The 24,841-nt window shown below is 35.3% G+C and overlaps 1 protein-coding gene across 5 annotated transcripts in view; it reads left to right on the top strand.

Annotated features, from left to right (window-relative positions):
* Positions 1 to 639: 639 nt before the first annotated feature.
* BOLL (boule RNA binding protein) overlaps positions 640 to 24,841 on the top strand; it is a 64,328-nt gene continuing 40,126 nt past the window's right edge. The window contains exons 1-7 of one of the 5 annotated variants that reach the window (XM_024757352.1): positions 640 to 770; positions 4,428 to 4,571; positions 7,152 to 7,207; positions 9,497 to 9,551; positions 10,795 to 10,870; positions 14,406 to 14,533; positions 20,570 to 20,641. In XM_024757352.1, coding sequence (XP_024613120.1) covers positions 750 to 770; positions 4,428 to 4,571; positions 7,152 to 7,207; positions 9,497 to 9,551; positions 10,795 to 10,870; positions 14,406 to 14,533; positions 20,570 to 20,641 — 552 coding nt within the window. In that variant the 5' untranslated portion in view covers positions 640 to 749. Of the gene's footprint in view, positions 771 to 4,427; positions 4,572 to 7,115; positions 7,208 to 9,496; positions 9,552 to 10,794; positions 10,871 to 14,405; positions 14,534 to 20,569; positions 20,642 to 24,841 lie in introns of all 5 variants that reach the window. The other 4 variants (XM_024757351.1, XM_024757350.1, XM_024757353.1 and 1 more) reach the window with 4 other exon arrangements.

Here is a 24,841-nt window from a genome sequence, read left to right as displayed (position 1 = left end):
CGGAGCCCGGACTGCGCGGCGCGGCGGGCCCCGGACAAGTCTCCCGTGCCGCCCCGCCCGCTCGGCTGGGATGAGTGACGGCGACAACAGGTGCGGTGCGGCGCGGCGTCCGAGGCTTCTCCGGAGCCTCCGAGTTTGGCGCGTCAGGCCCCAGGGAGTCACACTTTGACTCTGCAAACTGGCCTCCTCGCCCCGCACCAGCCTTCCGAAGTCGCCCCTCAACAGGCTTCTTGCACCTTAGTAAAGCCTGAGGTCATCTCCACCTCTCGAAACCCACCAGTCCCAGAGGCCAACTTTTCTCCAAAGAGGAGAAGGAAAGGCGTGAAAGGCGTGCGGTGCATGGAACTCTGCATAACCGTTCGCTCTCTCCTCCCCAGCCGTCCGAAAACAGGCGAGAGTGGCTCCAGAAGGGAGCCCTCGCTCCGCACACTCCACGCCCGCCCCGACCTGCTGTACGCTCTGCCCCTGAGACGGCCCAGCTCGGCGACCCCGGGCCACCGCCGAAACCCGCCCGCCCGCACCGCAGTCCACCGCCCTAGGCGACGCCGCCTGTCCCTCCTCACCCCCCGGGGTGGCAGGTTCAAGACCCGGGTCCGAGTCTCCGGCCCTGCAACTGCCACCAACGCCGTCGCCGCCAGTGGGAGAGAGTCTCCGTCGGGAAACGTGGTGCTGCTTCCTGGGTGCGAAGGTGCTTTCAAACCTTAGGTTTCTGTTCCTTTGCCCCTGGCTTTTGAAGAACAGAGAGGAGGATGGAGACCGAGTCCGGGGCGGTGAGTACGGCGGTCGAGTCCTGGGCCCCGGGATTGTGGGGAGAAGGAGAAATGTGGACTCCGTCTGTGAGGGGCTGGAAGGGCGAGTCTAGGGCCGGCGATTTTGTCGGGAAGTAACGTGGTCAGGGAGCCCCATCGACTGCCACGAAGAGCGGCCCGCCTGCAGGCCCCGTCGGGTTGTGTCGTGGGGTCGGGAAGGTGCGGCCACCGGGCCTGGACGGGGTGTAGACGGGCTGGGAGACCTCGGCAGCGACCGGGAGGCGGTGGGTGGCTGGGCCCTGTGCACCAGGCCGGGCCCAGGCTAGAGAAACAGCTTTCCCGCCGAAATTAGGCTCGCGCGTCTTTGACGCCCACTCCCACCGGACTCCGCCCAGCCGCCCCCCTGAGGCGTTGCCCTGGCGACTGACGCCTCCTCTCCTCGACTGGTCATTGGGGACCAGAAGACCCGAGAGACCTGGCGGGGTCGGGGGCGGGGCTGGGTAGCGGGGACCTGTGCCCAGGTCGGACCGGAACCTCTAGCACCAGGTGCGCGCCCAAGCCAGACAGGGCTGGGCTGGGGAGGGGCGGGAGACCGCTTAGGCCCGAGGGGCTGCGGCAACGTGCCGCCCCGCCCCGCGCGGCGCCCGCCAGCAGCCAATCAGCGAGCGCCATGCGAGGCTCGCAGGGCAGGCTGCACACTAGGCAGGCGTCGGGGTCGGTGCCGTTGAGGGTTCCCGCCACTGCTGCTGGCGGGTTTGCAGGGCAAAATTTCTCGCTGGCTAGCGTTCTTTTCCCTCCCGCCCTTTGGTGGGGAGGGGGTGGATCCTCGAGACAGTGATCAAGTTCATGATGACCCGAAAGAACCCAAGGGAGTTGTCGCCTCAGCCTTTTCCCCCACCGCCTCAGCTTGCTGGCTTCGGAGGGGAAGGAGCACGGAGGCCGTAACTGCGACGGTTAGCCCGCCCTTTTCCTGTTGTCTTTGTTGGCAAAGTAGATGATAGATTTCGAGGTTAATTTTAGAGGGGAAGAGGCAGTGGGAGCACGTTACTTTGGAGGAAATTTTAAATAAACTAGTACTAGAAGTTTTACTAAGGACCCTTACTTCTAACCCCAAAACAGCACCAATCTAAGTGCTTTTCATACGTTTGCAAAATTATTGCCGGTAGAATTTGAGGCTTTCTTAATTAACTCAGTGAATCGCTAACCTTCTCTGAGGAACTTAAAGATCGTCTCTACCTGAGCCTTGTTACTACCAAGATTAAAATGTTTTCTAGGCTATTATTATTCATATTGTAGTCTTCAGCCCACAACCTAAGGGTTGGCATATCGTGAGCAGGAAGAAATTACTCATTTATTCATTCGTTCAACAAATATTTATTGAACATGTGCTATATATGGTCCCTACTTTAGATGCTGTGGTGAACAAAACCCTCTTCCTTCTTGAATATTACATTATAGTGGAAAGAGACAGACAACAAACATAATAAATAAATTACATGGTATTACATGTTGGTAAGTGGTAAGGAGAAAAATAAAACAGTTGGAACCCACAATAGAACAGGAGTCTTAGAAAATGAAGAATGAAGTGAGTGATATGTAAAAAGTTCATGTTTTTCCTTCCTCGGTGTCCTTTAACTGATTTCTCAAGATTGGAAATAAAGTACTCTGTTCTCTTCCATTCAAGTCATTCCTCTCTTAATGAAAACTAATGGAGTTGACTTTTATTTAAACAAATTTGGAACAAAAGAGGTCATCCATTGAATTCATTTTGTTTTTAAGAAGAGAATTTCATGAAGATTGATTTTTTTTTAACTTTGCAAATAGGTAATGACTACATTCTGTAACCCAGCAGAGAGAAAAGATGGTATCTACCAGAGCTGTTCTATTATCTCTAGCAATACAAATCCACACTTGAAAAGTAAAACTAAGCATCCCAGAATCATCCAGTCTGGGCACTATGTCTTACAAGTAAAGTGACTGAAGTTACAAATAACGTCCAGATGCCCAGGGAGGATGCTGTTAGGATTCCCAGTTTCTTTAATTGGCAACTACAACATAGCAATTATTAAATATGATGACTCTGTGGTTCAAGAGATGTTTTTATGAACTCCCTTACTAGGGAGTGTTTTTCCGCCTTAAGACTAGATGGAGAATAGAGCCCATAAGGTCCAGCCTATAGCCCCATAGTCACTACTGGCCTAGTCATTTCTCTGTACATCTTGCAGAGATTAATTTAGGGATTATGGTTTTATTGGCCAATGAAGTGAAAGGAGAGCAAATGTGAAAAAGAACAACTCCATTATCTAAGTTGGAAATTCATTTTCATGAATTTTTCAGAGAATTTAAATCATCAACTCCAATCTTTTTGAAGCACTCATTTAGGGTCTCAAAAGTCTGTTTCGTGTTCCCAGAAGGAGAATAATTAGCAAGTTCTTAAATTAGTTTCTCTTTAAAATTCTATTCTCAAGTCTTGTTTTTTTTCAGGTGTACCTGAGGAGTCTACTATCTTGCCATTGTGCGAAGGTGTATATGTTAATATATATTTATTAGAATCTAAATTAGGTCCCCTGACTTAGAATTGTGAACATAAGAACTCAATTCTTTAGCATAAAGAAAAAATTAGTATAAAAATTTTAGTATAAAAATTTATACCTATGAGTTATAGGTATACATTTTTTTTTTTTTACTAAATCGGTCCACTTTTCCAATTGCCAAGTGCATTTTAAAAATTTGACTTTAGAGTTGAAAAACCATGAACTTGTGTTGGAGTCTGTTTACTTGTCAATGCCCTTTAGCCAAAGACTACCACAAATACACCTGCAGTTTATTAAAGTTGGATCTTCTGAATTAACAACAAAGAAGAACATACACCATGCGGCCTCTCAGCAAGGTGTTAGAAGAACTTATTATAGGATTTAAGCTTATATTAAGCACTTTTTAGAGAGAGTTTAATGAAGAAAGCTTTACTCTGAAATACGTGTTGTCAGGAGGTGGGAGTAATTCTATAATTGGGTATGTTAATTCTTACCTAGGAGACAAGAAAAATAGATTGAAGCTAAAGCTGTGATTGTTAAAAAAAGGAGCAGTCTTATCAGGCAGGATAGAAGGACGTTTGGTCATTCTTGTGGTTTGGGTAATGCTTTTGTTTTTGTCAATGTACAGATATGATTATGGAGTGATCTTGTTTTTATCTTCATCCATCACAATCACAGAGGAGCCTTGCCCGATGTTGGTGTTCTGTTAACAAGAGAACACCACAGCCTAGCTGTGAGTTCCCGGCCAACTCCTAACACCAGGGCCTAGTTGGTTGTGCCAGGCCAGCTCCTAGCTGTCCAGGGTTATTCTTCTCTTTTTCAAACTTCTTTTTGAGTTTAATATTCCTTCTTAATGCTTATAATATTTAAATAGTACAGTTAATAATAACTAACATATGTATGTTTAAATAATATATTTAAGATTTAAGATCGTCTCTGTAGAGGAATGAATTCTACATTTCTTATATTTTTGTTGCCCCCAAAAGTTATTAGCTCTAATTATAATCTTCATAATATTAGCATAAAATTAAAGTCTGAAATACTACATTTTGTCAATGACTTATCTTTTTGAAGGATATATGCTTTCATCCTGCATCAAAACTTATACCCAGTACTAAGAGTTTAAAAGAATTTTATTTTACAGCAAACATCGAATCAGGTGCAAACAGATTCATTATCTCCATCCCCTAATCCTGTGTCACCTGTGCCTTTGAATAACCCAACAAGTGCCCCAAGATATGGAACAGTGGTCCCTAATCGCATCTTTGTAGGAGGAATCGACCTTAAGGTACCTAATTATGCATGCAACACAGTGTATTCTTTGTATTAGAAGTGTTTTATTTCTCAGAAATTGTTTCTTCCTGCAACTTTAAAAATAACATATTTGCTATTTTCAAATGATTAGTAGGTTTCAAATTGTCTTAACACAAAGAATCTTTTCAACAACAATGTAGGTTAAATAGAGTATATATAATTGTCCAATTTCACATACAAGGAAATTGAGGCTCACTGACATATCTATAAGCTCCTAGCTACTTAGTGACAAAGTGAAAACTAGAATTCTATTTTTCTGACTCACATCTCCACATGCTTTATTTCACCATACCACACTAATTATACTTTTTTACATAACACTCTAATAGCCCAAATAATGAGTGACTATAATTTTCAAAAGAAGACTCAATTAAGGAAAAAGAAAACAAAAACACAGCAGTTTTATGAAATCCTGTTTCTTTATCCCAACTTTCATCTTAGGCTCCTGAGTAACTTCCTAGACTTCTATCTTTTGCAGGTTGCTTTCTATCACCTAATTTAGAATTTGATCACTAAAAAAGGCCTGTGTCCTAGTCAGAATAAAGCATTTTAACAGTAATATGTTTAAATAATGTAATAGCCATTTCACTCTTTCAGAGAGGCATAGTTTTGTGAGATGTTTTGCAGCACCCCCATGTGGGTGGTGGTAGTTAAACACCTACAGGAAAGGCAAGCATGGATAATTTAGGAACACTCTTACTTCCAAGTGGATGTATCGAAGGATTTCCAAGCTTCCATATTACATACTGGAAATTTCAGGGAGAGTTGTCTTAATAAAAAAAAAAACTTTTGCAATTAGGGTATGATATTTGACATTTAATACTCGCTATCTTCCAATGATCAATCTCTCACAATTTGTATGGAATTACTTTTTTCCTGCTCAAGATAAATGTTACACTTAATGTATTTGTCAAAACTGTGAGTCCTAAGCAAGTATGTGATTGGTTCACTAAAAATAAATTAAGGAAAATAATTTCTTATGAAATGCTTATTTTTTAAAAAAATTTTCTGTTTTTGTAGCAAATATTAATAGCTGACCATAAATATTCAAGTTGAATATTCTTGTTCAGAATTTATATTATATTAGCTTAGTATACTTTTAAATAAATAATCAATAAATGTGATAATTTATATGGCTAGGTTAGTGTAGGTTTTTATTGAAGCCAATCAGCTACAATATGAACTTTGGGAGCCATTGTTACAATACAGTCATAGCTTTAACATAACTGCTAGGGTTCTCTCCCTCATACTTATACCTTTCGCAAAACCATAGGTAATTTCCAGCAAGGAAATAGTTTACCATAGTAGCAAGCAGTCTCAAACTTTTTAAAATTCTTCTTTTTAGAACCCTACAGCCCATCCTTTTTAATATTTAATCATCTTGACTTTCTGTCTCCTTACTTTTCAGCAAAGAAATGGAGCTGCAAAATTGAGCTAGTGATTTTTCTATCAGAGAATAGTTTGAATTAATTTGTTTTCAAGTCTTTAATAGAAACCTTATTCTGACGTTGATTCCATTTTGTGTTTATTGAAATGAGGCAGTCAGTTATTCTCAGATTAACTCAGTATTTGTCATCATCCAGTTTAGCAGGCTTTAGGTTACCAACTAAAAACCAGTAAGTAGTGAGGTAGCAGTGGAAGTCAAGAAATATTGCTCTGCTGTTAGGCATGTCTTTTCCTAGATATATAAAGAAAAATTTTTTCTATGGATATTTAAAGTTCCTCTTGGGGGCAAACACTTATAGCTGAACCAGAAAATGAAATTGCAATGAATTTAGTGTGAATACTCTAGAGAAAGGTGATATGGGTCTATTATGAGACTATTTCAATTAAAACCAGATATGCCAAACTATCTTTGTAGGCATCTTCTACATGATAGTCTAATTATGACTCAATTTTTTTTGCATATCATCATAATGTCTGTATTTAGCTGACATGTATATTGAGTACAGATAAAGCATCTAAAAACTTTAAATCTTGTAGCCTCTCTGTTGTTATCACAAATTGAGTTCAGGTACTTTTGGAAATATATTTCCTTCCTAAGACCTTACTTTTCCTGGGGACTCTGCTGATTAAAATAGAGTGACTGGTATAGGCCAGCATAACCTAGTTCCACTGCTATGACCGTGGGCCTCTCTGAATCACAAGAACCAATAGTAGTATGCCCTTAGTATAGTTATAGCCATGCCTAGTACAATTTTATTAAAAACTGGCTAACTAGAGAACAAGAATTCCTTTAAATAGTGAACTTTCTTTGTAGTTTTTTAAAAATTCAGCTTAAAATATTTTATTGCAGTGTAATATTTTACGACATAGTATTAACAACTCTGCATAAAGCAAAGTATTCATATTGATTTTAATAACCTAGTGGTTTCATGCACTGTTTTTATGATGAGAGGCATTCTTACATCCATATTGTTATTTATGTTACCTTTTGTGTCTCCAAACCAAGCATAAGAGTTGTTTCATCTTTTATTAATTAAAATGGTTTTTGTGTGTTTTCTTTTTATACCATTAGACAAATGAAAATGATTTAAGAAAATTTTTTTCCCAGTATGGGTCTGTAAAAGAAGTGAAGATTGTAAATGACAGAGCTGGAGTGCCCAAAGGGTTAGTATCACTATGGATAGTACATGGAATTGACAATTGTATTTTTATTGGATTACTAGGTTTTGTATACTAATTTACTTTGGTTCCATTTTTTAAAAGAGAGTTTCATGCCTTCTTCTTTCCTCCTACTTTTTGATTTCAGTGTGTGTGTGTTTGTGTATTTTGGAGGAATAGTAACACTATAATATTCCTTAATTTATTGGAAAGTTATTCTTGCAAAGGCTGAGGGACCATTCATTGTTCGGTAATAAGCACTTAATGTCAAGTAGCTCTTGTCCAGTAGCCAAGGAACCAGAAGCTAAAGGAATCTGATATTTTTGGAATTGTATACCTGCTTTAGACTAGAGAGAACTTTACTTGAAAAAGGCTGGCACAAAAGAATGTCCATATGTTGTGCCTCAAAGACCTAATTAGGGGACTAATCTGAGAAATATAACTCTTAATGAGAATGATTTTTAATTGCCAAATCAAGGAGAATGAAAATTAAGGGAAAAAAGCAGTAGGATTTGTCTAGAACTGTCTAGTGCCCTTAGAGCTGTTTCAGTGGATTGGTATATTCAAAAGCCAAATACCAGAGAAGAAAATGGTAGTTTGCATAGGGTACTCGCTTAAGAAGTTTGACTGCAAAGTTAAAGAAATCGATGAAGGATTATGTTTGTTTTCTTTTTTTTTTTTTTTTTTTTGCGGTATGCGGGCCTCTCACTGTTGGGGCCTCTCCCGTTGCGGGGCACAGGCTCCGGACGCGCAGGCTCAGCGGCCATAGCTCGTGGGCCTAGCCGCTCCGCGGCATGTGGGATCTTCCCGGACCGGGGCACGAAACCATGTCCCCTGCATCGGCAGGCGGGCTCTCAACCACTGCGCCACCAGGGAAGCCCCATGTTTGTTTTCTTGAAAAAAAGACAATATATACATACTTATAGGCATAAAAGAAGGGACCAGTAAGGTAGAGGGAAAAGTATATTAGTGGGAAACTACATGTAAGTATGACAGGTGGACACTTTGGAAGAGATCAGATCCTGCAGAGGTTATTTTTAAACAAATGAGATATTTCCTGAGACTGACAATCAATATTAGGATGAAGTGAGATTGTACCTCTTTTATTTGGCTTAATAGCATTTGTAATATACATTTTTTAATCATTGAAAAACACACATAGAAATGTAGACTGTATTTTATGCTTTTTCCACTGGGTGGTATATGTGTTCTACCAAAAAAAAAAAACTAATAATAACGTAAAAATATTTCTTTAGCCGTTGTTTAGTGTTTGGGCAAATAGAAAAAAAGAAATTCCTTTGTTAAAAAAGAAAATTCATATATAATACAGCAATTATGAATTGAAGAAACAGTAAATGTTTACTAATTACATAATACATAATTATATAATAGTAATTATGAATTGAGGAAAATAATAGTTTAGCACTACTCAGAACAGTTTCCTTAAGTTATGCAAATAGAGATTACATTTTCGGGGGATATACTTTTTATTTCTTTCATTCCTTTTTTTCTACCTATTTTGGCTTTTTGGACATGGCATACATTGGGTATTTGTTTCTTGATCATATGATTTATACTCTGAAGGTAAAAAGTATATATGAAAAAGCATATATAAAGTCTGGGTTGTACATATTTTTAATTAATTTTACTTGGGAAATATACTAATAGTTGCATTATCAGTTTATATATGCTGATAATAGTAAATAATATGTTTGTATACTCATTTACCAACATAAAAAATTTTATTATGTTGAAACTTTTAAATTGTTAAAGGTTTTTTTCTACTTTGATTTCTATTTAAACCAAACTTCTATCATTTTAAAAGGAGATTAGTGCTCTGGACTGAAATTTATTGCATCCCAATTTGTAAACCAGAATACAAATCTCTCATGCTTTCCTGCCTTACTTACAGCTCAGGTCTGAAACTGTTTCAAGATCCCCGGGGTTTTTTTTTTCTTTTAGGCCCCTCCCTTTAAGAGGAGGTGACAGTGATAAGCTGTGAATGATTCTCCTAAGTTTTGCATACTGGTGCACCAAGGAAAAATGTTCACTCCTACCATGGCCCATTCTTTCTTTTTTGTTTTTTTTCTTTTTCTGGCTGCTCCTTGAGGCATGTGGGATGTTCCCCAACCAGGGATCGAACCCATGCCCCCTGCATTGGGAGTGCAGAGGCTTAACCGCTGGACTGCCAGGGAAGTCCCCCGCAATGGCCCATTCTTAAAAAAAAAAAAAAAAATTTAATCTTAATATATTCCAATGTAATGTTCTAAGATAATAATTAATGCATTTATTTAGGTATGGCTTTGTCACTTTTGAAACACAAGAAGATGCACAAAAAATTTTACAAGAGGTAAGATATTTTGGTGTATTTAACTTAATTTTAAGAACTTCTTTCTCTGAAACTAATCCTTTAAGGTATTAATTTAATAATAGTAGGGTTCCAGTACAATGATTGATTGCTAAAAAAAAAAAAAAATTTTATCTTCTTTGCATCTTAAGATTGACATTGGTCTCCAAAAAAATGAATTAAAAAAAAAAAGATTAAAGAGAAACTTTATCTGCAGAAAAACAAATTCCAAATAATTATGTAAGTATGGTTGTGAAGTTGTAATATAATTTTTCACTTTATTTGCTTAAACTAAGAATTTAAGGATGTATCTTTCCTGAAGTGTTAATAGCACTTTGAATTCCTAAAAAACACTACAAATGTAGATTCCTAGAGTGAAGTTATCTGAGATTATTTCCCTCCTCTGAAAAACTTTATATAAACTAAGAGCACTCATAGAAAAAGTCTATAGCCTGCAGTTCAATATATAATAACTTTAAATTTGGCAACTGTAACATTTAAATTTTTTAGGAAAAAATTTTATTTAAATTGTATTTAAGTCATATGCAGTCGATTCTCATTATTTGTAATGGTGTGTTCTATAAAATCACCACAAACACTGAATTAGCAAATATTGAAGTGCTGCACCTAGAAGAACACAGGTCTAGGTTCCCACAAGCTTCTGCTCACAATATTTTCATCAGCCAGTCAATACGTAACTTTGTCCTATGGGTGCTTCTGTTTAAAGATATTATACTTAATTTATATTTTTGATTCATTAACACTGAACTTGTGACCAACAGCACTATAACTTATGCCTGAATTAAACCCACCTAGCACATATTTTCTCCATTAAGTCACATGACAGTCTTTTTGCACTTAGGAACACTAGCAAGCACTTCAGCACTACACTTGAGGGCCATTTTAAATAGCAAAAGTACCAACATAAGTCACAAAAATGTGAAAAACATGACACTAAATAGAACATGAAAAGGACAATTTTTTACAGTATAAAAGATGGAAAAAGAAAACAGTGTCACCCTGTTTGACCTTAGCTGGGACCACGTGTGTAAGGCGACTCAAATTTTTCACCTCTCTGCTCACATACACTAATAACTAGTAAATTGTCAGGTGAGGAATTAAGGTCAGAGCACTGGAACCAAGATTCACACCCAGATCTATTTAAATCCAAAGACTTTGCCCTTTCCACTATGCCTTGCCACTTTCAAAGAATGATAATAAAATAATTCATTTTTTCTTATTTTAGACTGAAAAACTTAATTACAAGGACAAGAAACTGAACATTGGTCCAGCAATAAGAAAACAACAAGTAGGGATCCCTCGTATGTATTGAGAACTAATGTATTTTTCAGTATTTTTGCATGGTTCTTTTTTGAAATATTAGAGTTTTAATAGAACTTCATTAAAATATCAGCTTTCTTTCATTTAGTAAAGTAAATTTAGTGAAGTTGGTGGTCAAATGAATATTTCTTACCACAAATTAAAATATATTAGTTTGCAGGGTTGGGGGGGCTAGGCAAAATTTATATAAATAATGATGTTTAACTATATTCCATATAGTTACATCTTTAAAGGAAAAACCTTTTATGATAAAAATATAGTTTAAAATTACAAAAGAAATTTAAAGTAGTTAATTACTATTTAGAAAATTTTCTAATTAACAAAGTAATTTAAAATTAGAGTAAAATTACAGAAAGTGAAAATATAGAACAAATATCAGAAACTCTGGTTGTATGGTACATACTGTAACCCAACCACATGTATCATAATTAACAGAGGAAACAATCCCTAAAGCTTTAGGAATTGGCTAAGTTAGATGCCTTCCTCAAATTTTGGTAATGCTTTCGACTCTACTCTTTTTTTCTCACTCTTCCCATTTATTAAGTTAGACATCTTTACAGTTAACTTTTACCTATAATATTTATTAAAATCTCCTACAGAATCTTTGGCTAGAAGGAGAAACTTTGCATAAAATTTGTAACTCAATTTTTTATTCTTCCTTAGCTGTGTCCTAGTGTCTACTGGGATGTTTAAAGCATTAGGTGGATATTGTACATCTGTTAACAAATTAGTAGATTGTGCTCATTTGGACTGTTCTGTTTTTGACTTAGAAGTTAACAGATATCAAGTTTAATTTTGACTTAGTATTTGTTAATTTAGAAGATAACTGAAGTATCCTTAGTAAGTTGATACTCCAAAATGGAATGCAGTAAATATGGCAGAATGCTGAATATTTTCAGACTACTATTGTTAGCTGCAAGAGTTAAGCTATAACATGTAATAGCAGTTCTTTAGCCCATTATCACCGTCAGTAGGAACAACTAGTAATGTTCATATTATGACCCACAAGTTGCTAAAAATAGAACATAAATCAGCAGTATGCTGAATGCTTTCAAACAGATGTATAGTTATTTAAGAACTATTCAGCGCAAGGGTCAATGTTATGGGTTTTCATTTATTTCATTTAATCTTTACAGCAATCTGTGAGGTATTATTAGTTCTATTTTTGTAAATAGAAAATTCAGCTTATAAAGGTAAAGTCATTGTTTTAGAAACATTTCTGCTGAAATAATCTTAAATGTGGGGGAGAGTTAATCTGGCCATGTTGTGGGTCTTAACCCAATGGCACCATATCAGAATTATAAATTTTCTTTAAATTCTTTAATTTTCTTTAAACTGTCTTTAAAGTCTCATGGTTTATATAAAACTTCATGTGCAATTTGGATTCTGTTCTATAACACTATTGTTTATTAAAATGTTTCCTAAAAATAATTGTTTGAATAAGACTGATTCTGTAAGAAGATCACCATGTTCAGCCTGTGCCTTTTCATATTTCCTGACATAACCATGCTAGGCCCAAATTTGAGAAGTATGGGGTTAAATAACTTAACCAAATGGTAGCATTAGCCTTCAAATCCAGGACAGTTTGACTCCAAAGCTATTTTTACTTTTCTACAAAGAAAGAATAAGTATTAAAGATATATTTACAAAATATAAGGGATTCTTATCTCATTTTTTTTCAAATCTATCACTTCTTTTCCATCTCCATTACCAATATTCTAGACCCAGCTACCCACTTTGCTTGCCTTAATTTCTAGAAAAGCCTCCTAACTGGTCTCTCCGAATCCAGTCATGCTACCTTCCAACCTATCACACACAAGGCAGCCAGAGTGATCTTTCAGAAGTGCACATCTTATCATGTTATTCTCTGCTTATTTTGAGCTGTCCTTCTCTTTTCTTTCCATGCTTTAGCCATCTAGCCTTCCCTCAGTTTCAGAACATAACCATATTCCAGATATACTATTTTCTTTACCTAGAGTGATCTTTGCCATCCCATTCGTTCTTTAAAGCTCAGCCCAAAACAAATGTCATTTCCTCACAGATGCTACATATATACATATATATATATATATATATATTTGAAATGTTCACCATTGTACCCTATACTACCTCTTCATGTCTTTATCAAAATTGTACTTAATTGTGTAATTAGCTAATGACTATCTTCCTTACCAGAACCTAACTTCTATGAAGATAGAGGCCATGGCATGCCCAATTTTTTTCTTTTTTCTTTTTGGCTGTATCACTAGGGCCTAGTTCAATGCCCTGTAATAGTAAACACTCAAAATTTATTTATTTAACAGATGAACCTGTGGTTCCTTGATGATCTTTGGAGGGAAATCCATGGACCTTCTGAATTGCGTGCAAAATTTTGTTTGAATATATGTATTTTTGAGAAAAGGGTCTGTGGCTTTCATCAGATTCTCAAAAGCATTGGATTAAGAACCACTAAAATATGCTATAACAATACTAGAGAAAATGTGGTGAAAATATAAAAGCTGAGAAGTAGTACTGCTATTTAGAGTGGCAGGCCAGTGCTGCCTACAGTGTGGTTTGCAGCCACCAACACTTCACTTGGAATCTGTCAAAATGCAGTTCCTCAGGCCCTATCCCAGGCCTCCTGAATCAAAATCTCTTGAAAGACCTGGAATTTGTATTTTAATAAGCTGTCTAGGTTATTATAATGAATTTTAAATTTTGAGAAGCACTAGTATAGTGGAAGGAGGATTGCCAGTTCAGTAATTTATATAACCTGTTGGTCAAGTACTTAAATCTAACTTGGCATATAAAATTTTTAAAGTCTTCTCCTGACAAAAAAGAATTTTTTTTTTAATTTTGGGGGGAGGAGTATATATAATTTTCACCTAGGAAAAGAGATGAGGACCCAAAATTAGCAACAGAAAGGTCTGTGGTCATGTTTGTAATAGCAGAAGTTGTAGCAAAGGGAGACTAGAGAATAAAATATAGTCATAGCATGAGTGGGTGCTTGCTGATAGTAGATCCAAGGAATTTGTAAGGTGGAACAAGTGTCTTGAGGAAAGTAGAATGTTGTCTGATTTCACTGCCTCCATTTTCTTTGGCCTTTTACAAATAGACAGTCTTACTAAGATCTTAGGAAATTCACTACAGTGTCTATAGTCTTCAGGAAACTCTAAATTGTATGTAATTTATATTTGTAAAAATAATGACTTTGCTGATAATAACCTCAATTGTTAAGTTTTGTGTTTCATTATACTAGTATTAAAATCTGAATTGGTGAATTTTTAGTATTCCTTATTAAACTTGTTTCTTTTTCTTTCATTTACCTTAAGCTAACAAAAGCTCTAAGGTAGTGAGTTTGAAAATATATATTTCAAAGATACTTTAACATATGGAATTTTTTAAAGAACTTATAATATTCAATTTTTACTGTAACTATATATATGTGTTAAGATAAACATCTTCCATTGTTCAGAAATTACATTTTTAAATGTCAAACTGAACATTTCAGTTATTACTATTTACACTTTGTTTTAGGTTCCAGTGTAATGCCAGCTGCTGGAACAATGTATCTAACAACTTCAACTGGATATCCTTACACTTATCATAATGGTGTTGCTTATTTTCATACTCCAGAGGTAGCTTCTGTCCCACCACCTTGGCCTGTAAGTAATTTCATTTTAGAAGGGTTTCCATCTATTACTATTAAATTTTTTATTTCTGAAATATTTCAACCACAGACAATTACAAATAATAACAGCCATGTAGCTACCACTCAAATTTAATAGAGGTTAACATTTTACCATATTTATTTAAGTTCTTTTAATAGGGGGAATAAAATATGACAAATTCAAGTAAAGTCTCCTTGCCCCAATTATCTTACCCTCTTTTCCTCCTTAGAGGTTAACCAGAGTATCTTTTCTGTCCATTTTATATGTTTTTACTACAAATGTAGAGATTCTTAAACAATAGATACATAGTATTGCTTTAGGTGGTTTTTAAACACTATATAAATAATCTGGTTTTCCTAGTCAACATTATGTTTTTGAGATTAAACCATATTGATCCTAGCATATCTAGTTCATTTATTTAAATTTTTTATAATATTCCATTGTATGAGTGTATATTCCCCTATTGATGGACATTGTAAGTTTTTTTCTACAATCAAGGCTACATTGAGGAAACTATACTCAATATTTTGTAATAACCTATAAGGGAAAAGATTCAGAAAAAACAGTTATATATATATGCATAACTGAATCACTTTGCTGTACACCTGGAACTAACACAACATTGTAAATCAACTATACGTCAATAAAAAAATTTAGTAAGATGAAGTATTTTCAATGCAGTTTTGATATTGCATGCACTCTTTGTAAATTGCTTGTGATTTTTAAAAATTTAACCATCGAGGTCCTATTTTTTATTCTAATCAATTTGCATGACAATGTACAATCAAAACTTCATCATTTTATATATAAATTTTATACAGTATTATTTAATCTTTTTCATTCTTTCTGAGTTTAAAAGTTTTATAACTGAATCAATTAATTTTTTCATTTTACTTCATCACTTAAAATTTTGCCCCACTAGGGATCTGATAACTAATCAGATTTACTTTCTGCTAGTTATTCCATGATTTCATTTTACTTTATATTTAAGTCTTTAATCTGTTTAGAGCTTTCTTGGGGTACATTCTATGGTCATATTCCACAAGTTCAGAGAATCACGTGTGGAGTTTTGTTTTGTTTTTTTTCTGAACAAAAATGGGCAGAAGACCTAAATAGACATTTCTCCATAGAAGACATACAGATGGCCAAGAAGCACATGAAAACTTCTCAACATCACTAATTACTAGAGAGATGCAAATCAAAAGTACAATGAGGTATTTATCACCTCACACCAGTTAGAATGGGCATCATCAGAAAATCTACAAACAACAAATGCTGGAGAGGGTGTGGAGAAAACGGAACCCTCTTGCACTGTTGGTGGGAATATAAATTGATACAGCCACTATGGAGAACAGTATGGAGGTTCCTTAAAAAAACTAAAAATAAAATTACCACATGATCCAGCAATCCCGCTACTGGGAATATACCCAGAGAAAACCATAATTCAAAAAGACACATGCACCCCAATGTTCCTTACAGCACTATTTACAATAGACAGGTCATGGAAGCAACCTAAATGCCCATCAACCGACGAATGGATAAAGAATAGGTGGTACATATATACAATGGAATATTACTCAGCCATAAAAAGGAATGAAATTGAGTCGTTTGTTGAGACCTGGATGGATCTAGAGACTGTCTATACAGAGTGAAGTAAGTCAGAAAGAGAAAAACAAATATTGTATATTAACACATGGATGTGGAACCTAGAAAAATGGTACAGATGAACCGGTTTGCAGGGCAGAAGTTGAGACACAGATGTAGAGAACAAACATATGGACATCAAGGGGGGAAAGCCACGGCAGGGTGGGGATGGTGGTGTGCTGAATTGGGCAATTGGGATTGACATATATACACTGATGTGTATAAAATTGATGACTAATAAGAAAGTGCTGTATAAAAAAATGAAATTCAAAAAATTTTTTTAAAACATGGGCAGAACCAACCCCTACTGATCTACATTTAGTAGGTCTGAGAGTGAAGAATATATATGTATGAATATAATTCTATAAATATAATTAATATATTGTTTATGATTATAATATATTGAATATACAAATATAATAAATACAATTATTTATTATAATACATTACCCCACTTAGAAAAGTTGCAAGTTGCATAACAGTAAATAAGTAATAAACAGAGTATAAAATTTTTTTAAGCAAACTAAATTGAACATCTAGATTTTGTATATATTGTGTGAAAGTTTGTCTAGGACAGTAATCTTCAAAGTTTTTTGCTTATATATCCTCTAAAATTTTTTTGAAAAATTATGAATACTCTCATTTTTTAGTTGAAATCTAAAATTTACCATAATTTTAAATAATTTAGACATATTATATATTGTAGGTTTGCTTTAGATATATATTTTATAAAAGTCTGTAGCTATAGATTTCATTTAAGACTGGAAAATGTCCCACATGTAGTGATGGATGTTAACTAGACTCATTGTGGTTATCATTCATTCTTTTTATATATATATATATATATGTATATATATATATATATATACACATAGTCATTATGTTATGCACCTGAAACTAGGATAATGTCATATGTCAAATATCTCGCAATAAAAAAAAGAAAAAAAACGGAAAATGCCTGCTCTATAATTCAGTTAACAAAACTAGTCAACCAAATAAAATTAACCAATCAAATAAAACTTACTCTCTATTAGAAAATTCTGACTCTATTTTTTTTTCTGACTCTATTTTTAAGTTCAAATAAATGAATTAATATGTATCCCTGTGACCATCTTGTAATTTATTTTTTTCCCTGGATATGAAATAAGGTACCATCTTCCCCTTAATATTTCTAATACAAACTCTTTTTGCTTTGCTCTTTCCTGTTTCTCAAGGGCATTGCCTTTTTGAATTGTCTGTTTGTTTGATGCTCTGTTAATGTTTACATTCCAGAACAAAGCATTATAGCAAGATCCAGAATGAGTGAGAGTGTGCCTTTCATAGTGAAGGGGAAAAGTGTTGTAAAAGGGGAGTTTTGAAAAGAAGAATCCATTGTACACAGATACATTCACAGACAGATCAAATCAGAAAGGAGACCATATGAAATATCTGAAAATTAATATTCTTAAACCTATTCATGCTCATGCACCACTGGAAGATTTTTGTGTTCTCAGACATTGGTCTAGGCTATGACATACGTGTACAAGTAGAATTTCACCTTTATAGACTATACACATCTTTGACTAAATGTTCCCAAATATCTTTCTAAAGTGTACCAGTATAAAGGTTAGATAACAGTTTATGAGAGCTTCAATTTCTCCATAATCTGCCAGTCCTTTAATTTACTAGATTTTTGTATTTTTGCCAATATTATTATGAAATGGTATCTTGTTTTACCTTTCATTTGCCTAGTCAGTGGTAAGATTAAACATATTTTCATATATTTATTTGCCATTTCAGTTTCTTCTATGAGCTGCCTCTTCATTTCTTTTGCCCATTTTTTCTGTTGGGATTGTTATCTTTTTCTTGATTCATTATATGAGTTCTATGGGTTGTAAATATGTTTTAATTTGTGGCTTGTCCATTAACTTTATGGTATTTTTTGTGATACACAAGTTTTTTGTTTTAATATTGATAGATGTATTAATGTTTTATGGTTTCAGCTTTTAGTGCTTTTTTAAAAAAATACTATGCTGTTGCTGTTTTTCACATCTAGATTTTAAATCTGCAGTTTACATATTGACTAATCCATCCTCTTCCACTGTTTTGAAATGAATCCTCTGTCAAATGCTGAGTTTCTGTGTGTGGAGTCTCTTTCTGGGCTCTCTGTTATGTTCCATTGGTGTATTTGTTTGCCCTGCCCAATTCTGTTTTAATTCCTGTTGCTTTATAATAAGTCTTAAAATCTGATAGGGCCATAGTCTTACTCGGTTCTTTAAGAGTCCCTCATCTATCCTTAAGTCTTTGCTTTTATAAATATAAATTTCATAATTCAGCTTGTTCAGCTCTGTGAAAAGCCTTAGTTTTTGTTAGAATTGCATTAAATATATAGATTAACTTGGGACATTTAGGCATAATACTGAATTTTCCCATTCATAAACATGATTTAGAGTTTCCATCCATCAATAAAATTTTCTTTCTCTGTAAAAAAAGTTTGGCGTACCTTTTGTTTGATTTATTCTTAGGTACTCTGTAGTTCTTATTGCTTTTATGAATCATGTATTTTTTTAATCACACTTCCTAATAGATTGTGACTGGTGTGTAGTAATGCTTTTGATTTGTAAATGTTGATATTTTATCAGTAACCCTCCCAAACTCTCATATAGGCGATCATTTAGGACTCAGAATACTTCTGTTTCTTTCTGCTCTTCTGTTTCTCATTTTTTCTCATCAAGTTATTGACTGGCAATGTCTCTGCTACAGTACTTATATGACACTTCTTCTTAAAAAAAGAAATAAGTTCAGTAACTCACTATTAAGCTTTATATGAGTATCTTCCAAAACCTACATATATATGTTAAGATACTCTTAACCTTAACCAAGGTTTCTCCACCCCAGCACTATTGACATTTTGGGCCAGATAACTGATTCTTTTTTGTAGGAGACTGTGCTGTACATTGCAGGGTTTTTAGCAGTATCCTAGCCTCCCTACATTTATGAAAACCAAAATATTACCAAATGTTTCCTGGCCGGGGGGGGGGTGGGCAGAGTCGCACCTGGTTGAGAATTATTGCCTGAAGTCAATTAAGGAAGTTACTTTTTATTCTGTTTACTACGAGTTTTTATCATGAAAGGGTATTGAATTTTAACAATGCAATTTCTGTATCTGCTTAGATTATCATTTTTTCCTCCTTTAATCTATTAATATAAATTACATTATTATTTTCTAATGTTAATCTGTGGTACAATTTTATTAGCACATAGTCTGAAAATTATGCAAAACTATGATACTTTTCTTCAGTTTTGGGGGGGAGGGGTGAACATTAAAACAAAACAATGCAAATTAGATCCCATGTTAGAAACTGAATTTTAATTGCTATCATTAAAGCCTATTTTACCTATTTTGTAATACAATTTGCCTATTTTTCTAATGATCTGATTTTAAATAACCTGTTTTGGGACTTCCCTGGTGGCACAGTGGTTAAGAATCCGCCTGCCGATGCAGGGGACAGGGGCTCAAGCCCTGGTCTGGGAAGATACCACATGCCGCGGAGTATCTAAGCCCGTGCGCCACAACTACTGACCCCACGTGCCACACCTACTGAGGCCCACGTGCCTAGAGCCCATGCTCCGCAACAAAGAGAAGCCACTGTAATGAGAAGCCCGCTCACCGCAGCGAAGAGTGGCCCCTGCTGGCCGCAACTAGAGAAAGCCCACGTGCAACAACGAAGACCCAACGCAGCCAAAAATAAATTTTTAAAATAATAATAAATAAATAGCCTATTTTGGGGTTTACTCCATTTGAATAATCAAGTGTTACATGTACTTTTTTAAGACGTAATAAATCACCTGTAAATTTATTGGATGACTATCTCATTTAAATATCAAAATGATAAAATAGAATTTAACAAATTCTTCAATAAATAATGTATTTGCTTTAATTAAATGTATAACAAAGGAATAGGATGTTGATTATTCATAAATAGTGGGAAATTAGTGGCAAAATCAGATATGATTATTCATTCAGTTCTAAATGCTATGTAAACATTATCTACTGCTGGTCTCCACAATGGAAATAGGCAGTGTCACCTTAAGTCCAGCTGCCATTTTTCCTCTAAACATTCTCTTACAACTATATTTTCATAATATTTGGACTAAAAGCAACTTTTCTGGTGGTTGTTTTAGCATTACTATGGAAATGAAACCACATGGAAGTAGAAATACTGTGATAATTTCAATAGACTTAAAGTGGAGTTGTAATAATATCAATAAGAGGTGGAAAAATGACATTTCCAATCATAAACCATAAGTTGACTGGGTTTAGGTAACAATGTGAGATAAATTTCATTATAAACTATTTTAAAGAATCTTGCCTAAAATAATTTTTCTTTTTCTTTCCTCTTATAGTCACGTTCTATATCTAGTTCCACTGTGATGGTAGCTCAGCCCGTTTATCAGCAACCTGCAAATCACTACCAGGTAAACATTAAATTACAATGAAGATCTTCTTTGATACTTTCAGTCCTTTTTTGAGTAAGTTTCATTTTAATCTTTCTCATGCAAATACTCTCGTAATTAAAAAGAGGTAGTTAAGCCTTGATAACAGTGGCATTCTTCTTTTTTGATGAGGGATCTAAACAATGTCATACAAGAAGACGGACTGTTTACTTCCTTTTATCAAATGTAATGAGGTCAGTTTTGCTCCCCTGGTTAGCATAGAAATAATTCCCAAAGTTAGATAAAGATGTTGGACCACAGGCTGATATTTCTTTAATGCTACTGTGACCATTATGTCAGTTTAATAAGTATATATTAGAATAAGTAATATATTATGGTTTATATTATGACAGTCCCTTTTAGTTAACCAACACTCTTTTCATTAATTCTTGTGGGAGACTGAGGGTAAGTGAACTCTAATGCCGGACCATTTTGGTGTTTTGTAGATACAGTGTAATTGGAACACAGCCATATTTGTTTACATATTGGCTGTGGCTGCTTTTGTGCTGCAGTGGCAGAGTTAAGTAGTTGCAACAGAGATATACGGCCTGCAAAGCTTAAAATATTTACCCTCTGGCCCTTTACAGAAAACGTTTGCCAACTTCTTGTCTGTAGCATTCACAAATAATACCGCATTCCTTTATACCTTTGAACTAGTGGAAGAGACTTTATTTCTGGGGTTTTTTTTTTCATTTTAGACTTTTAAAATAGACCCACATGAAATGTTACGGTTACTGGAATTATTTTTAGTGTTAGACTAGGTTTTGGGGAGGTCACTTATTTTTAAATTCTGTTACTATGCTAAATATAAAATTATCTAAAGTGTTTCATTCACTTAGTAAAAATGAAAGTAACTTAATGGCATTTATTTAAAGTATATATGTAGGGACTTCCCTGGTGGTGCAGTGGTTGAGAATCTGCCTGCCAATTCAGGGGATACGGGTTCGATCCCTGGTCTGGGAAGATCCCACATGCCGCATAGCAACTAAGTCCAAGTGCCACAACTACTGAGCCTGTGCTCCAGAGCCCACGCACCACAACTAATGAGCCTGCGTGCTGCAACTACTGAAGCCTGCACACCTAGAGCCTGTGCTCCGCAACCAGAAAAGTCACCGCAGTGAGAAGCCTGCGCACTGCAATGAAGAGTAGCCCCCGCTTGCCGCAACGAGAGAAAACCCGGGTGCAGCAACAAAGGCCCAACACAGCCAAAATTAAAAATAAATAAAGTATATATGTTGTGTGACTATTCCTAATTCAAACTTTTGAGAGGCCTCAAAGACAACATTAAGTACCAGGCCATTTAACATGACAAGCCAAAAGTTGTGAAATCAGTTTTGGGACCCTTAGCTTATTGCCCACCTGGAGCATGTGAAAGGATGAGGTTAAAAAGGGAGATTGGTAATGAGCGCTTTTTAACAAGAGAGTTGTTAGAGTGCTATGGCATTTCCCATCCTCCTCAACCAAGTGAAGGTGACTTCAAAGAATGACTAAGAGAGTTTAATATTTGTCCCCTGAAATTTGTGAGACAGTATCACTTGGGCGTGACCTTTCCTTAAAAAAAAAGCCTGAAGAAGAATCTGGAGTGGTCTATGGAGGCAGAGCCAGAAGAGAAGGCTACGGTAGGAATGTGCTGCACGTCTCACAGCAGCAAAGGTTTATGTTTCCCAAGAGCAAGATATGAACCTCACAGAAGAGACTCTTTCCAAAAGACTTTAAGGTGACCCCAGGAGAGAAAAATATCTGTGTGAAGTAGAGTCCTAGAATCAAGGTCTAGAATTGCAGTCAGAAGTTCTCAGCAGGGAGATCACCAAAGGAACAAAGTACCTAACCAGAGTGTCAGCATTTGCAATCTGCCACCCGCCAAACAGTGATCTATCCTAATTTTTATCCAGGGGCAAGGAAAAACAGCTCAACACAGTGGTTTTTATTTGTTTGTTTGTTTGTTTTACCCTTTGAAAAGTTTATTTTTGTTGAAATATAGTTGATTTACAAGATTATATTAGCTTCAGGTGTACAACATAGTGAGTCAAATTTTTTATAGATTATACTCCATTTATAGTTATTATAAAATATTGGCTATATTCCCTGTACTGTACAATATATCCTTATAGCTTATTTATTTTATACATAGTAGTTTGTACCTTTTAACCCCCTACCTTTATTTTGCCCCTCCCCCTGTCTCTCTCACCACTGGTAACCACTAGCTTCAACACAATGCTTTTAAAGTGCCAGGGATAAGAAAGACTAAAGTTGCTTTCTTTCTGCTTGCACCTGTGGAGACCAGCTCCTCCTTCATTAATTGGTTACATATATACATACGTGACGTAGATGTATTCTGAATAGAACTCTGATACAATTTAATTTTATACTTTGGCTCTGGTTTTCCACTTGACACAAATTATAAAATTGGAAGTATATTACCTAGATATACTCGGGAAAGATTTTTGTACCAATTTGTAACATAGTATTTTGCAATGTAAGAAATAATTTCACTTCACATATTTCTTTACAGTTATATATTTATTCATCATCATTCTGCCCTAAAAATTGCCACTCTGATAATATCTTCCCTTGCTCTTTCTTTTTACAAATTCTGAGATTGATAGTTTTATCAATTTTTGTTAGTCAATATAAAATAGATAAATAGTGAGAACCTGCTGTATAGCACAGGGAACTCTGCTTCACTTCACTGTACAGGAGAAACTAACACAATATTGTAAAACAACTATACCCCAATAAAAATTTTTTAAATTTACAAAAAAATAATAAATAAACAGCATCCTTTAGCAAGCAAAACAGAAATTTTTGTTAGTCAAATCAGATAATGCCTGGTTCAATCAGTATTTATCTCCTTTGTATTTCTTACTTCATAAGTAGATAGTGATTTTATTTATCTAACAAATCTACATATATGTCATTTTATTTCAGATTTTTTATTAAAATATTATCTTAAGAGATTATACATTATCCTGCCTTTTTTAATATGGTATACAGAACATAGACCTCACGTTATCTTGGTCATCATTATAACACAGTGATGTAATCCATTAGAAATTGAGGTGGTCAGCATGAAATTAACAGTTTAGATGGTAGATTCATGGGATCTTCTTTTTTTCTGTTTTTTTACTTTAATAATTTAAAAAAGCCTTTTTAAATGTGGAGAATAAGTTAAAAGTAAAACATTTATTATTAAGGAATAATACAACTAATTTAAGAAATAATAAGTCTATGTTCTATATTATCATCTTACAATAAGTACCTTAAGTAATTTGACCCACTTTTTTTTTAAAATAACAGCTTTATTTAGATATAATTCACATACCATACAATTTATCTTTTCAAAGTGTACAACAGAGTGGTTTTTACTAAATTCACAGAGCTATGCAACCATACCACCAAAAAAAAAAGCTTACCCATTTGTAGGCATTCCCCTTACGCCTCCTCCCAGTCCTAGGCAACCAGTAATATACTTTCTGTCTTTATAGATTTGCCTGTTCTGGACATTATTTGGATATATACTGCATTTTGTGTATCCGTCTTACATTGATGGACATTTGGGTTGTTTCCACTTTTCAGCTTTTACAAATAATGCTGCTATGAACATTCATGTACAGATTTTTGTGTGGACATACGTTTTCATTTCTCTAAGATCTTATACCTAGGAGTAGAATTGCTGAGTCATATGGTATCTCTGTGTTTAACCTTTTAAGGAAGTGTCATACTTTCCAAAGGCTGCACCATTTTACACTCCCACCAGCAGTTTATGAGGGTTCTAATTTCTCCACATCCTTGCCAACACTTATTATCTACATTTTTGATTATGGCCCTCCTTGTGTATGTGAAGTGATATCACAGTGTAGTTTTGATTTCCACAGCCCAAGGCTAATGATGTTGAATATCTTTTATATGCTTATTGGCCATTTTTTTATATCTTCTTTGAGAAAATGTCTGTTCATATCCTTTACCAGTTTTTATATTGGGTTACTTACCTTTTACTATTGAGTTATAAGGGTTCTTTGTATATTGTAGATACAAGTTTCTTATCAGATTCTTACAATCTTATAAGTTTCTTATAATTTGTAAATATTTTCTCCAATATTGTGGGTTTATTTTCGCCTCCTTGATGGTGTCTTCTGAAGCACAAAAGTTTTTCAGGTTGATGAAATCCAGTTTATCCTTTTT

The sequence above is a fragment of the Neophocaena asiaeorientalis genome, unplaced genomic scaffold, assembly GCF_003031525.2.
Source record: "Neophocaena asiaeorientalis asiaeorientalis breed wild unplaced genomic scaffold, Neophocaena_asiaeorientalis_V1.1 scaffold246, whole genome shotgun sequence".
NCBI classification, from domain to species: domain Eukaryota; kingdom Metazoa; phylum Chordata; class Mammalia; order Artiodactyla; family Phocoenidae; genus Neophocaena; species Neophocaena asiaeorientalis.
Note: the sequence above shows the minus strand (reverse complement) of the source record. Positions and strands in the feature narration are given on the sequence as shown.